The sequence below is a fragment of the Oncorhynchus keta genome, chromosome 23 (genome assembly GCF_023373465.1).
Source record: "Oncorhynchus keta strain PuntledgeMale-10-30-2019 chromosome 23, Oket_V2, whole genome shotgun sequence".
Lineage (NCBI taxonomy): Eukaryota > Metazoa > Chordata > Actinopteri > Salmoniformes > Salmonidae > Oncorhynchus > Oncorhynchus keta.
In genome coordinates this window covers 39,604,341-39,619,256 of record NC_068443.1, presented here as the reverse complement: position 1 = coordinate 39,619,256, position 14,916 = coordinate 39,604,341, and the positions used below count along the sequence as shown (strand labels likewise).

Below are 14,916 nucleotides of genomic sequence, written 5' to 3'. Positions count from 1 at the left end.
CAAATGTGATGTTTATGGGACATATTGGAGTGCCAACAAAAGAAGCTTGTCAAAGGTAATGCATGTTTTATATTTTATTTCAGCGTTTTGTGTAGCGCCTGCAGGGTTGAAATATGCTAACTCTTTTGTTTACTGCTGGTGCTATCAAATTGTGCTATGCCATGTTTGTATTACAGATAAGTAAAAGTTTTTATTCTTTAAAAGTTTCATCCACAAGAACAAAAATCCCTTTAAATCAAGTTGTGATTTACAGGGACCTTTTCCATTAACTTTACCAAGTGCCCTTTGAGTACCACAATGTGGGTTACTATTGAAAAAAGATATGTATCAGAGTAAACTGTAAAGACCAAAAGCACAATCACATAATACACCAGGAGTCCGAGCTCTTCCACAGCGGGTTGAAGTTCATATTTATTTCTATCGACAACAGAACCCATGTGACAATCAGCATACAGTACTTCATTTTCGCAAACATTTTTTTTTCTTCTTTTCCTTTTTAGAAATAAGACAGATGACTCTGACAGTGCTGTGCTCTCTCTACCTTTCACAGTGCTGTGCTCTCACTAACTTTCACAGTGCTGTGCTCTCTCTACCTTTCACAGTGCACATATTCTATACAGACACAAAAGAGATTGTACATCGTTATACATTTCAGACCTGCGCCGACCAACCGTGTGGGGCAGAAAAATTCATGTTTACAACAATCATTTCAGAGTTGACCTGCATACAGTGTAGCTTGGCACACACTAACACACACTAACACACACTCACACACACATACAAGTATAAAGGACTCGGTGGGACCTCCGTGTTGATTTCTCAATGGAAGGGGTACTGCACTGGCTTAACCAGTTAGGTTGTTCATGCTACTCCTAGGTTTCCTTTCCTCTATTCCTGTAGGACTGCTGCTCATGTCTGCCAATGAATGGACAGATTTGGGGATCTAGACGTTTATTGGTCTCTCACCCATGTTATTCCCCAACAGCACTACAGTACACTGCACCTTAAACAACCTCAAAGGGATTCATCGCTTGATGTAGGACCATCCCCCAACACAGATCTATAGTTAGATTACCCAAATCCTAACCTTAACCTAGGAGATCATTAAGAAATCTGGCCCTGGAGCAACTGTTAGAGGCAACTCCTGAGTCACCCATGACTTCAGTCACACCCCTATTGCCCATGCAGGTGCATGCTGGTCTATGGAGGACAGGAATAGGAGGGGGGGTACATCTAAAACAGTTTGGCAATGTAGACATTGCATTTCTTACGTGCAAAAGATAACCTCTTTAGATGATGTAGAAGGTAGAGGGGGAGTGGAGTGGTAGCTGGACATGGATCCAGTCTAATTCAGTGTGATGGAGGATGATGGGTAGTGCAGTTTTTCATTATTAATCTTTACTTTACAAAGCCTTGATCTGTAGGCCCTTGTGTAACCCATGTCCTTATACTTGGGCAGAGCTGTGGCCACCCTATAGGTCCTTATCATCTGATCCCTAAAATGGATGCTGCCAAGCAGCCAATCACAGGGGACAATGCGTCACAGACAGCCAGTCACGGATGACGGCATGTCACAGACAGCCAATCATCTGTGATCATACCACCCAGCCAACCAGTGATAACGTATTACATGGCACGGCTCTACGACTCTACATTTTACCCAAAAATATATAAGCACATTTTTCCAAAGTTATTTCTCAAGCAAGTGCATAATATACACATATTCTGCCGTAAGTTTAAGTTTTTGTCTAAAGGTTCAGGCGTGGATTGTTCCGGCTGGTTGTTGGTGTGGATTGAGTTCCGTATCTACTCTGTGGGAAGATGCCCTCAATGTGTCTGGCAGAGTAGGAGAGCTGACCTGTGCCAGCTATTGCCACCAACCCAACTTAGATAACCAACCCTTGCAAAGTGCAACCTCACCAACAATTTACCTCAGCAGGCTGGTTTGGGATAATAGGTTTGTCCTTAGGTTTATCTCCCTGACCCACCCTCGTTTCTATCTTAGTGTTGTGTACTATGTACATGCTAGCCAACCCATCTCATAACAAATAAATCCTTGTCAAAGGCTCTGACTGACTACACAGCTTGTAAACTTTTACAAACTGAAGCACAAGATTCCTGACCTGTTCTAGGACTAAGTATTGTACATACTAGAACACATTGGCCCAAAGGCTAATGGCAACCAGAGCCATGTATTTAGATCGAAATATATGACTCTGATAGTCAGAATATCCTCCATTCAAAAGAATGCTTTGAGTACTGGAAATTCATTGAGCATTTGGCATAAATAATTATCCGTGATAGATTATGCTTTAAAATGTAAAATACCAAAACGAAAACATAAAAGAAACATTGGATTGCTCTACATCTACATAGTTTTTGCTGCTTTATCCCCTTTTGTTTAGAAAATATTTATTCGTACTAAGTATTTTACATGGAGTCACTTGAAATAGAAAAATATCAAATATCACCAGTGATGATGAGAGAACATTACAACCTGAACAAGCGGAAATATTGCTATGGTAACCACCATTGTCCTTTGACATCAGCGATCCCCTCCCTGCTCTTATTGGCTGCCCCAGACCCCCGTGATGCGGAGTAGGCCAATCAGTAGGCACAAAGTCTAGATGGGGATTGGGCGTGGGGCCAAGTGGGTTATAGTTAATCATTGGTTATAGTCAGATGGCTGTGTCCCAGAACACAGTGGTCTGAGTGGGGTATGGGGGCGGCTGGATCTTTTTGGCCCCGTTGTTCTTCTGCTTGCACAGGTTCCTGTCTGGGTGGTTTCTGTCTGGGGGCCGCTGCCTGGAGCGGATCTCCATGCATAGGGTGCGCTTCCTCTCGATCTGCTCCAGCATGGTGCTGTCCCCACACATCCACGGCATCTGGGGTACCTGGGGAAAAGTGGAGAAGAGCAGTAGGCAACCAGGGAACGTAAATCAAGCACTTCCTAAGAATGAAAGAAAACAAGATAGATATTGATCCAGGTCTGCAGTAGGGGCCAATCTGTTTTATTATTAGTATTTTTTTTAACCTTTTTTAACCAGGTAAGTCAGTTGAGAACAAGTTATCATTTACAACTGCGATCTGGCAAAGCAGTGTGACACAAACAACCACACAGAGTTACACATGGAATAAACAAACAGTCAATAACACAATAGAACAGCCTATATACAGTGTGTGCAAATTAAGTAAGATTTAGGGAGCTAAGGCAATAAAAAGGCCGGCCATAGTGGTGAAATAATTACAATTTAGCAAAAAAAAAAAAAGTTTAGCAACACTGGAGTGACAGATGTGCAGAAGATGAATGTGCAAGTCGAGATATTATATATGGGGATGAGGTAGTTGGGGGGGCTATTTACAGATGACCTATGTACAGGTGCAATGATCTGTAAGCTGCTCTGATAGCTGATGGTTAAAGTTAGTGAGGGAGATATGAGTCTCCAGCTTCAGTGATTTTTGCAATTTGTTCCAGTCATTGGCTGCAGAGAACTGGAAGGAAAGGTGGCCAAAGGGGGAATTGGCTTTGGGGGTGACCAGTGAAATATAACTGCTGGAGCGTGTGCTACGGGTGGGTGCTGCTAAGGTGACCAGTGAGCTGAGATAAGGTGGGGCTTATAGATGACCTGGAGCCAGTGGGTTTGGCAACGAATTTGAAGCGAGGGCCAGCCAATGAGAGCATACAGGTTGCAGTGGTGGGTAGTATATGGGGCTTTGGTGACGAAACGGATGGCACTGTGATAGACTGTATCCAATTTGCTGAGTAGAGTGTTGAAGGCTATTTTGTAAATGACATCGCCGAAGTCAAGGATCAGTAGGACAGTCAGTTTTATGGGGGTATGTTTGGCAGCATGAGAGAAGGATGCTTTGTTGCGAAATAGGAAGCCGATTCTGGATTTAATTTTGGATTGGAGATGCTTAATATGAATCTGGAAGGGGAGTTTACAGTCTAACCAGACACCTAGGTATTTGTAGTTGTCCACATACTCTAAGTCAGTGCCGTCCAGAGTAGTGATACTAGGCGGGTGGGCAGTTGCGGGCAGCGATCGGTTGAAGAGCATGCATTTAGTTTTATTTGCATTTAAGAGCAGTTGGAGGCCACGGAAGGAGAGTTGTATGGCATTGAAGATCATCTGGAGGTTAATGCAAAGAATGGCCAAAAGAAGGGCCAGAAGTATACAGAATGGTGTCATCTGCGTAGAGGTGGATCAGAGAATCACCAGCTTCAAAAGCAACATCGTTGATGTATACAGAGAGAATTGAACCCTGTGGCACCCCCATAGAGACTGCCAGAGGTCCGGACAACAGGCCCTCCGATTTGATACACTGAACTCTGTCTGAGAAGTAGTTGGTGAAGCGGGCGAGGCAGTCATTTGAGAAACCAAGGCTGTTGAGTCTGCCAATAAGAATGCGGTGATTGACAGAGTCGAAAGCATTGGCCAGGTCGATGAATACGGCTGCACATTATTGTCTTTTTTCGATGGCGATTATGATATTGTTTAGGACCTTGAGCATAGCTGAGGTGCACCCATGACCAGCTCAGAAACCAGATTGCATAGTGGAGAAGGTATGGTGGGATTCGAAATGGATGCTGATCTGTTTGTTAACTTGACTTTCGAAGACCTTAGAAAGGTAGGATAGATATAGGTCTGTAGCAGTTTGGGTCTGGAGTGTCTCCCCCTTTGAAGAGAAGGATGACTTCGGCAGCTTTGGGGATCTCAGACGATACGAAAAAGAGGTTGAACAGGCTAGTAATAGGGGTTGCAACAATTTCGGCGGATAATTTTAGAAAGAGAGGGTCCAGATTGTCTAGCCTGGCTGATTTGTAGGGGTCCATACTTTGCAGCTCTTTCAGAACGTCAGCTATCTGGATTTGGGTGAAGGAGAAATGGGGGAGGCTTGGGCAAGTTGCTGCGGGGGGGTGCAGAGCTGTTGACCGGTGTAGGGGTAGCCAGGTGGAAAGCAAGGCCAGCCGTAGAATAATGTTTATTGAAATTCTCAATAATTGTAGATTTATTGGCAGCATATCTCATCGAATTACCTGTGCCTCTGGTGCTTGCCTCTGTGGGGTCCCCAAGGGAGAGGGTGTAACTGGGGCAGAGAAGGAGCGGCCATACTTCGGAAGTGCTGGTTTCAGTTCTATAAAGAGGGACAATGTACTTAAATTAATACATTTAGCTCACTCTTTCAATAGTTTATATGCAACAAAACTAAAAGTTATGGTGAAGCAATACACAGTTATAAGCCTAATCACAATCGCAAACCCTTACTAATCATCTCTCAGCATGTTTTATGTCTTGTCTATAAGATAACACTTGGAATCACATTTCATTTTATGTTGTGCAGCCTAGGCTTCTAGCTATTTAGACTACAGTGTGTTTCAAAGGGCACCTGCACCTGGTCTCAGTATTCCCGCCAAACCAGAGGAAATCACCTTTCTTGAGTTTGAAACTGCACCCTGATGAGAACAGTTGGCCTAGGTAAGTTTCTTATTTCGTGTGAAATGTTTCGTGAAAATTGTGTTTGTTCTTTTAATTTTAAAACTTTACTGATTTAGTATGAAATATCCTTATAATTAATTCAAATGGTCTTCAAATGACAATCAAGGTGACGGACAATATGCTAACTAAATTAGCCTAGCAATCTAGCTAACAAGCACACTCAAAATATGTTTTATTGTCACACACGCACCGGATAGGTGCAGTGAAATGTGTTGTTTTACAGCATGTGTCAAACTCATTCCACAGAGGGCCGAGTCACCCGAGTGCCTGCGGGTTTTTACTCCATCCTTGTACTTGATTGAAGAACTACCTTTGTTTTATGTACATTTTAGTTACCCATGTAACCCAGTCAGAGAATGTTCAAATTGTTTGATTATGGATATGCTACTTGCATGTTATTGCAATCAACAGTATAGCATCTCTAAACTTTGCAGATTATTGTGCTTGATGAGGACATGTTTAGTGCGTGTCAATCATTTACCACAGTCACTTCCTGGTGTCTGGTTGTGTTGAGCTGCATGTGCATTTTAAAATAGTCTATCCTCACCTGTATTGCCAGTTCCCAACATCATTGGCGGACTGCCAGCAGGTCTTCCATGCCGAGTTGGTGTGGCCGTCGATGATTGTTGCCCTGATACACCGTTCTTCTCTTGTGCTTTTGATTGCTCAAAGTTGTAGGTCCCCCTATCTCTGCTATCACGCCTGGGCAAGACATCTGAGCTGTAACCCACCCGGTCTTTGTCGCGCCTAGGATCTACGCCATTGGCACTCTTGCCATAGCTATCGCGCCGGGGGGGCAGTTCTGAGCCATTGCAGCTTCTGTCCTTGCTGTCACGCCTGGCTTCAAGGCCATGTCTGGCGGACTCTTTGATGTCCTGTCGGGGTAAGAGCTCCATTCCATTGTAACTTCGTTCTTTGCCCTCTTGTCTAGACTCCAGGCCGTAGCTCGCCCTGTCTCGGTCTTTGCTATTACGTCTGCACTCAAGGCCATTTCTGGGTGAATCTTTGCAATTTTGTCTGGGTAGGAGCTCTGGTGGCTGATCAATTCGTTCTTTGCTGTCATGTCTCGAATCCATTTCGTTCCTGGTTCGGTCTTTGCTATCTTGCCTGGGTAGAAGTTCCGGTGGGTTCTGGTGGCTGAGCCTTTCTTTGCTGTCTGGTCTGGACTCCACACCATTCCGGGGAGAGTCTTTACTGTCCTGCCTTAGTAAAGGCTCCATGCAGTGGACACTTCTGTCTTTGCTATTGCGTCTAGGCATCAATTCTATGTTATTGCAGCCCCTGTCCTTGCTGTCCCGTCTGACAGGCGGGGGCTCAATATTTGTGCAACCCCGATCTTTACTGTCTCTTGTCATAGGCAAGGGCTCCACACTATTACAACCCCGGTCTCTGCTGTCCCGTTTCATAGGCAGGGGTTCAGCACTGCTACAGCCCCTGTCCTTGGTGTCGCGTCTGTGAGAAGACGACTCTTTGCTACGTTCCTTACTCTCCCGTTTGGACTCCTTGCTCTCCCGTTTGGACTCCTTGCTGTGACTGTGCCGCTCCTTGCCGTCACGTTTGGACTCGCTGTTAGGCTTACACTTGGACTCGGCTATAACAGAGGAGAAACACAGTCAGACACCAGAAAATACCAAGTTTCTTTAAGTCCCTAGTTATTAGTTAGGCCTAGTGGTATCTACTGTTATTTCCTAGGAGAAACACAGACAAAAACCTTAAAATGCCAAGTTCCTGCATGTCCTTACCAATTAGTTAGTAGTTGTGGCGCAATGCCATATTCTGTTACTTCAACACAACATAACTAGTAAACATAACCTATATAAAAATGAACAATTGTATTAAAGCACTGCACTAACGCTATATGGCCACTTGGTTTCACCCATGCGCTGTGGGTACTATGAACCACTGGGATGAGACAAGGTCCTTTTGCCTGAATTACTGGGAAATGCTGTTGTTTCATTTGACAGATGTCATGGAGACATCCATGATGTGAATTGCATAGATACTATTACCAATGGGTAGGTAAAGGCTCAGTAACCACTTTCAATGCATTCTTGTTTAACACATTTATTTGCTGTTTTAATCGGTCATATTTGGTGAAATATTTCTAAAACAATGCAGTTGGTATACATGGAAATTGTAATGTTCTATCTCTTTCTGCTTGTCTCTCTCTATTAGGCTAAAAGACAACACAAAACTGCGCATCAATAAGACATTACTGCATATGCATGAAGAGGACAGAGCCAACAAATGATCCCACAAGCCAATTAAAGCTAAGAAATTCACAGAATTTGTATAAAAGGCCAGATCAAAACATTTGCCAGAACCACCAACCAATATTTCCTACATTCAGAGAAGATTGTGGTGTTACAATTCCAGGAAGTCAGCATCTGTCATAGATTGGGGCTTCTTTCTCTCTCCTGATTGGTGACTGTGAAGCTGTTTCCCTGATTGGTTCAATCTTTACTAGCTGATTGGGCCAAGATAGGAATAGAACTCTCTAATCAGGTGTAAATGTCTTGGTTGTCTCTTAGGAAGCCTACTGCTGCTGCACATGATCAGTTGGAAGCTGGAGTGACCTGCGCTGCGATTGGCCCACTTCCCCACAGGGAGGGATGCTGCAAATAAGAGAGGCTCCTTCTTCTGTTGCTATGACTGGGTTGGAGTTGGTGGTTGCTATGAAGCTCTCGGAGTTAAGAACAGATTGACACGTGCCCAGTCATTTTTTATGTATAGCCCGAGATGGGTTCAAATGCACTCAACCAGTGGGAATTCCCCCATGGAGTTAGTTGCTATGTTAGATCTCTCTCCAAATCATCAGCCAATCTGATAAAAACCCAATAACACACTTCACTGCTCTTGTGACCATAATTAAGTCCTGGATACCTACACACAATTTACTCTTTTACAATTTGTAATACAGTATTGTGTGCATATGCAATGAATAGCCTATGTGGTTTCACACACAAATTCATATTTTATTTCTTTGCATTTTAGGCCCATTCAAATTTCAGGCCATGTGTCAACAGGGGTCATTAATTAGGAGAAAATCAATGGCTGAATTATGCATACAAATTAAATAAATGAATCCACGATTGAATATAAAGATTACAGGATGGTTGACAAAGCATGGATATGGAAAACCAGTTCTGAAGTTTTATAAATAAGTATTAACCTCTGGAGTTGGGTAACTATCTGGATTCACCATTTGTGCAATTTTGGAAAAGTACTGGATGCATTGGCCTCCTGTGTTTAAACATGTTTACATATTTAAGAGTAATGCTGTGCGGTGGCTTAATGCCATTGCGTGGTTTGAGAGGCATGCCGACCGCTTTACTCCCTAATCCGGGCCAGATTAAATCATATGATCTGTATCAATCTATGTTTGGTGGGCATAGATTAAACGGGCTCACGGAGGAAATGCTTGCAAAGAGCCACAAACACCCACCGCAAACATCAGCAGCAGCATCTCCTAATTTAGTGGGATTGGAAGTTGTTTAACCAGATGAAAAGGGGTTTATATTAACGCGACACTGATGAGAAAACGAATAAATCATTTCACAAAAAAATTGAGCCATTGCTGTAGTTTGTGCATCAATGTGTCAACAAACGTGTCAATGTTACACTGTGGGTTATGGCATGGCAGTCAGTTTGGATCAGACTGGATAGTGGATACCTGTGGAGGAACTCTTTTTTTTACACTCTACCTCTATGTTCATATTGACTGATTCTGTAACTAGATTGACAAATAGATGATGTGATGCGTTGATTGACTGATTGATTGACTGACTGAATGATTGACACTCACTCTCCCCGGGCTCCTTCGACTTCCTTCCGCTGGTGTTCTTCTTCATCATGTTCCTACCGGCGGTGAATAGGTTGGTCAGCTCGTCCAGGGGGCTGGTCGGTGTGCGTGAGCGCCCCGTCGACACGTTCTGCATTGACCCATGCAGCCTGCCCCCAGCAACACAGTCCTGGGGTGGCGAGCCCTTTCCGTGGGGAGTGGCAGAGGCACTGCGCGGCAGCCCACCTGGAAAGGGAATGGGGGCGTCGAAGGGTGGCGCACGCATCAGGCTGAGGGGAGTTAGGCAGCGGCCCATGCTGACGGGCGAGGGGCAAGCTGAGTGGCTGCGCTGATAGCCGTGGGTCGAGGAGGCCGAGGACTTGTAGAGGGTGCAGGGCAGGGGCGGGGCCGACGAGCGACCCGACACGGTCAAGGTGGGCGTGGCGGTCAGCTCCCGGCGTAGGTGCGCCAAGGGGGGCTCGGAAGAGGAGGTGGGTGACTTGCTGTAGGCACCGGGGTTGTCCATCATGGGCAGTTTGGTCAGTGCATCCAGAGGGGTGAGCGGGGACTCGTCTGAGTTTGGCGAGCACTGGGCTGGTGAAGGGGGGAACACCAGGAGAGGCGGCCGGTGGGTTAGCAGGTTGGGGAAGGGCGCGGGAATGTCACAGAGGGGGATGTTGCGCGGAGTGGAGCAGCGGCTGAGGGGCTCTGGGTCCAGTGGTGCCGGGGTGGGGCAGGCGGAGCGGCATCCCGGGGGGTCCCAGCGGTAGTCCATGTCATCCAGGAGGGGGTACTTCATCTCCTCATACACCGACTCGTCCGGCTCCTCGTCCTCACTCCTGGGCGCCTCTGTTTGCCCCCCGCCCCCAACACTGGCGCCCATCTCGATGTAGACGGGCTCATCCGAGTCGGAGTGGTGGCTGGGGCTCTCGTCGCTCGGCGGCGAGGGGTTGTGCTCGCGCTCCGCAGAGGGGGAGTGACCCTTGCAGCCTCCGTGCTTCCTGATGTAGGACTCATCGAAGGAGGTGCTCAGCTGGGTGTTGGGATTCCTCCTGGGTTTGGGGGGAGGGACCCTCTTGCAGTCTTCGCCGCAGCCTTGTGGCGCTGAAGGAGCAGAAAAACAAAACGTGTTAGCCATATCATAGTAAACCTTCCCTGTAGTATTATTACGTTTTACATGTCTTTGTTTTTAGGTCAGATATACGGCAATGTAGTAGTTAAGTGTATCTGAGTCAAACTGTGTGGGTTTTTTCAGGTTGTTATGACGTAGCGTTGCAGTGAATCCATTTGGGTCTTGTATATCACAGCCATATAGAGACAGGTGTTCCTTTAGGCTAGATATGTTCTGGTTACAGTATATTGTAGTGCAGAGGGAGAGAGTGTATTTCTAGGTCAAATAGTGTAGTGTATAAGTGTGTCCCTTTTTCCCGTTGGTCAGATGTAAGTGGAAGATAAGAGCTGGAACATGTCTCCTTCAAACTGCAGATTTTACACCTTTAATAATTCAGACGCCAGATGGTCCAGGCGCACGCTCCTCTCTATGACTCACCACCGCCATCACGACACACACACACACACACACACACCCACACACCATTCATCCCTTTGAAATCTTTCATGTACAGTACATCCATAACCTCAACCCAACCTCAACATATTCACATTCATCGTCTCTGAACTTAAATCTCTCCCTACTACACACACAGGGAAAGGGCAAATATGTTGTTTTCCTCCAACAAGTGCACATAAAAACACAGGTTGCACAAACACAGGTTGTAAATTCAACAGGGCTTTATATTCCGGCACCATTTTCTCAACCAGATGATAATAGCATATATATATATATTTTTTTTGTCAGTTGAACAACTGAATGCATTCAACTGAAATGTCTCTTCCGCACTTCACCCAACCTCTCATTTGAGCACAGTCAGCGCGTGCGTGTGTGTGCGTGTGTGTGCGTGCGTGTGTTTTTCAATTGTTGATGTGGCTATGTGTCAGTGTAATTTGTGTCTCCGCACTCGGATGTGTGTCCTGTTATTACTATCATTATGCTAACTGGGTTGCATGGTGGATCTTGAGATCTGTTTCACGCACAGATGATGAGTTCATCCTCCCCCGCCTCCCTTCCCCCGCTCTCTCGCCCCCTCCCCCGTAGCGGATGTGTTTACCCACACCCCCTCTCCTCCTAGGGGAAAAGGAATCTAGGTCAATCGCTCCTCCTGAATGAATTCTGCTTCCGACTGGCCCCTCCCCCCTGCTCGGCGCAGAGCCTGCTCCGGCTCACGCAACAACCCTTCTTTCTGTGATGGACACCCCCACACTCCGACGGCGATTGGCCGGGACGCCTTAGAGCTCAACCGTTGCCACAGCTTCATTGGCCCTCGCTGCCTGCCGCTGTTCTGATTGGCCGGGCTACGGGGGTCTTGTTTCTGTGGGATGGTTGCCGTGGTGCAGAGGAAGATCTGTGCGCACACAGTGATCCCCTCCAATCTGAGACAGCCAGGGCAACTCCCTAACCAACCATCACATCGGCACACACGTCAAACTGCAACGCAGTCGAATGCGGCCGTATATTCACCTTTAAGTCTCTCACAGGCCTTTAAGACTAGAATACTTTAATAGCCTGTTAATTTCTTCACTTGTTGTTTCCTTGCTTAGCAGGTGTTCTTTGTTTCTGTCCAACAAACAAACATTTTTTTTCATGCCATTTGATATAGGTCTACAGCTGAACAGTGATTGAATTTATGGCTCTTATGCTCTATTGGTTCACATCCCAGTATCCACAAGGCCACACTACTGATTTTATCTATGATTAGCGATGGTTGAATGTCGATCCAGTCAAATATAGCTTGTCTCTGCTTACATTTTCTAGTACAGTAACCATCTTTTTCCCAATGTGTCCCGCTTCCGTCGATCGTTTCATTAATCTGCTTTCCCCTGAGATCTGCTGTTATTATTAAATTCAGGGGAATTGCCGATTGCATGCAACAACGACTTACAGTGAGTGACCTCTGACACTTTTTCCTCACAACAGACGCAGAGTGGATCACTTTTGTCTACCTGGTGAGGATTCATGCTAGAGCCAGATCACAAAGTGGATAAAGGCTAAACGAGTCACACCAGGACACCAAATTCAGATCTCTCCGGATGTGACCCATTCTCGGAGCACATTCTTGTGCAAAATGTAAACTGGATCTTTGTGGGCTTTGAGGAGGAAAACGGATGAGCAGACACTGTAAAACACAGATACTGTAGGTTGCACATGCTGTGTGGAGGCATTTTCCAAGCGGTTAGCTTTCGACAGCTCATCAAAAAGGAGACCGGTCACTTTGCACGCACCCTTCCAACCTCCTCAAGCCTGAATGAGTTACTAGAGTCAGGTTGTGTTGCTGTGAAATCCACAGGAGGTCGGTGGCACCTTAATTGGGGAGAGAGTGCTCGTCTTAGTTGCTGGAGCGGAATAGGTTGAACTGTATCAAATACATCAAACACACGGTTTCCGTTTCGGACATTATTACGAGTAGTTCACCCCTCAGCAGCCTCCTGTGGTGAAATCTCAAGCGGGGGGAATCTAACACTGCAACATGTCCGTGTGTGGAGGACAAAAGTATGATGAAAATAAAGTCTGTTCGCACATCCGCCATCCAATAATAGTGGAAAAAAACTGGCCGACTGGGCCTACATAAACACCATTCATGACCGTCAGGAGCAGTGAGATTCAATGACCAAGCAGAGCCTCACCCACCAGAAGCCAATGTTCATCCGCATTGCTACACTCAACCTCATGTACACTCACTGCACTCTGGCTTGTAAGGGCTCATTCAGTCCCACTGCAGTGGATGGTCATTTGTTTACGGAGTGTGGGCCAAATTGTGTTGTTGTTATGTAAAGTCAGACAGGAATGCTGTACAGCGCTGTCACACATAAACCACTCAGTGCATATTGTAGTGTAGTGTTGCTCAGAGTGTTTCTCAGGTCTTGTGTGTTTGTGTAGCTGTGCGTCGGGTAGTATTTTTCATAGTTGTGTACTAAGCCAATGTTGCCTTAGCTACGTTGGATTACAGGCTATAGCTAGCTACTTTGCTTAGCTAGCCGTGCCATTCCATACTTACCATCACAACTGTCCGGATTGGCCCTGCAGCCCCTACAGACCAAGGTGGGGCTGTGGTCCACTGTCTCAGAGGAAATGCTCAACTTGGTAGCCGGGTCCCTCCTGGGTTTAGGTGGGGGCTGCTTGCGGGACGTGGGGCTGCCCACTTCCTCCTCCCCACCGCCATTACTGCCCCCACCCACCGAGTGTAGGGACTGGGAGCGCACAGCGAAGCCCGGCCCGCAAGCAAGATAGGGGGGCACGGGCATGCGCTCTGGGGGGGGTGGCATTGTCATGGAGCCCATGCGCAGGAGCTTCCCCTCAGTCACCACCTCTTCGCCCGTCCTGAGAGAGAGAGAGAGAGAGAGAGAGAGAGAGAGAGAGAGAGAGAGAGAGAGAGAGAGAGAGAGAGAGAGAGAGAGAGAGAGAGAGAGAGAGAGAGAGAGAGAGAGAGAGAGAGAGAGCTGGTCTGGAATCTGATAGTATAGGTGCTCGTGTGATAATGCACGACGGTACATAGAACTATCTTTGCATTCGACATAGAAACAATTTATTATGGATGGAAAACCAAGCAAATGTAACCACACTGAACACTATAAAGATGAAATGTATTGCTTTCAAATCCAAAATGATTAATCCAGAAATAAACAATAAATCGATCAATCTTTCATTCAAACAGTTGTTGTAAGTTACTGTGACAAAGATTAATCTATAAAGATAATTAGTCAACTTAAACATCACCGATACATCAGTCCTTCCCTCACCTCTGGAAGTCTGCCCTTTCACAAGAACTTCAACCAAAAATAGCACACAGAGGTCTACTTCGATGTTTGTTTGTGCACGTGGGTGTGTTTCCGCTTGCCCTACTCTCTTTATGAGTGCTCAAATGATGCAAGCGTCAACAATGAGAGCCACATTAGTACCACTCAGCCGAGAGAATCTCTCTGTGGGTAGCCATTGATTTGTGTTTAACCCTGGGCATGGTTAGCTCAGCGCTCCCAGCCGCAGAGACACAATGACACGATGGAAGTCTCCCCACTCCGGCCACCATCGATCCCTCTTTAAAAACCCGGATGATTAGCCTGAATGGAGTGGTTCATGTGGCAGAATGGGGCTTTAACAGTCACAGGACTGTAGAGTTGATTTCTGACTCTCTTACTGCCAGATGGTGGTGACTTTAGCTTCATTTCAAGTACTATTTTTTTTATTGAGAAGGTCACCAGCAAACAGAATATATCACGGCGAAAGTTTAAATAAAGTTTGGAGATGATGAGGCGGACAAAAATAGGAAGTAGTAGTTAGGCGACTGAATAAAAAAAAAATTGTCTTAGTTTTTATAGCCCTATATCATCAGATATTGTCAGATACGAAAATGTGTTGATTGTGGTACAGTATATGGTCAACACCTTGAATACATTTTTGAAAAATCAGAGTAAATACCTGTAAGTCAAGTTGAAAAATGACAAAAGCAAATAGCCTAACAATTATTCTGTCTCCAACCACAAACCTACAGAACTTTTTGCACATGCACACACCCACTCACA

General features: G+C 45.8%; 1 protein-coding gene across 5 annotated transcripts in view; it reads right to left on the bottom strand.

Annotated features, from left to right (window-relative positions):
* Window positions 1-384: 384 nt before the first annotated feature.
* The window catches only part of nyap2b (neuronal tyrosine-phosphorylated phosphoinositide-3-kinase adaptor 2b), a 59,857-nt gene continuing 45,325 nt past the window's right edge, over window positions 385-14,916 (bottom strand). For all 5 annotated transcript variants that reach the window (XM_035800401.2, XM_052477205.1, XM_052477203.1 and 2 more), the window contains 5 exons: window positions 13,395-13,717; window positions 9,307-10,386; window positions 6,049-7,092; window positions 5,042-5,139; window positions 385-2,894 (listed from right to left, as the gene is read on the bottom strand). In XM_035800401.2, the coding sequence (XP_035656294.1) occupies window positions 2,679-2,894; window positions 5,042-5,139; window positions 6,049-7,092; window positions 9,307-10,386; window positions 13,395-13,717 (2,761 nt within the window). In that variant the 3' untranslated portion in view covers window positions 385-2,678. The remainder of the gene's footprint in view (window positions 2,895-5,041; window positions 5,140-6,048; window positions 7,093-9,306; window positions 10,387-13,394; window positions 13,718-14,916) is intronic.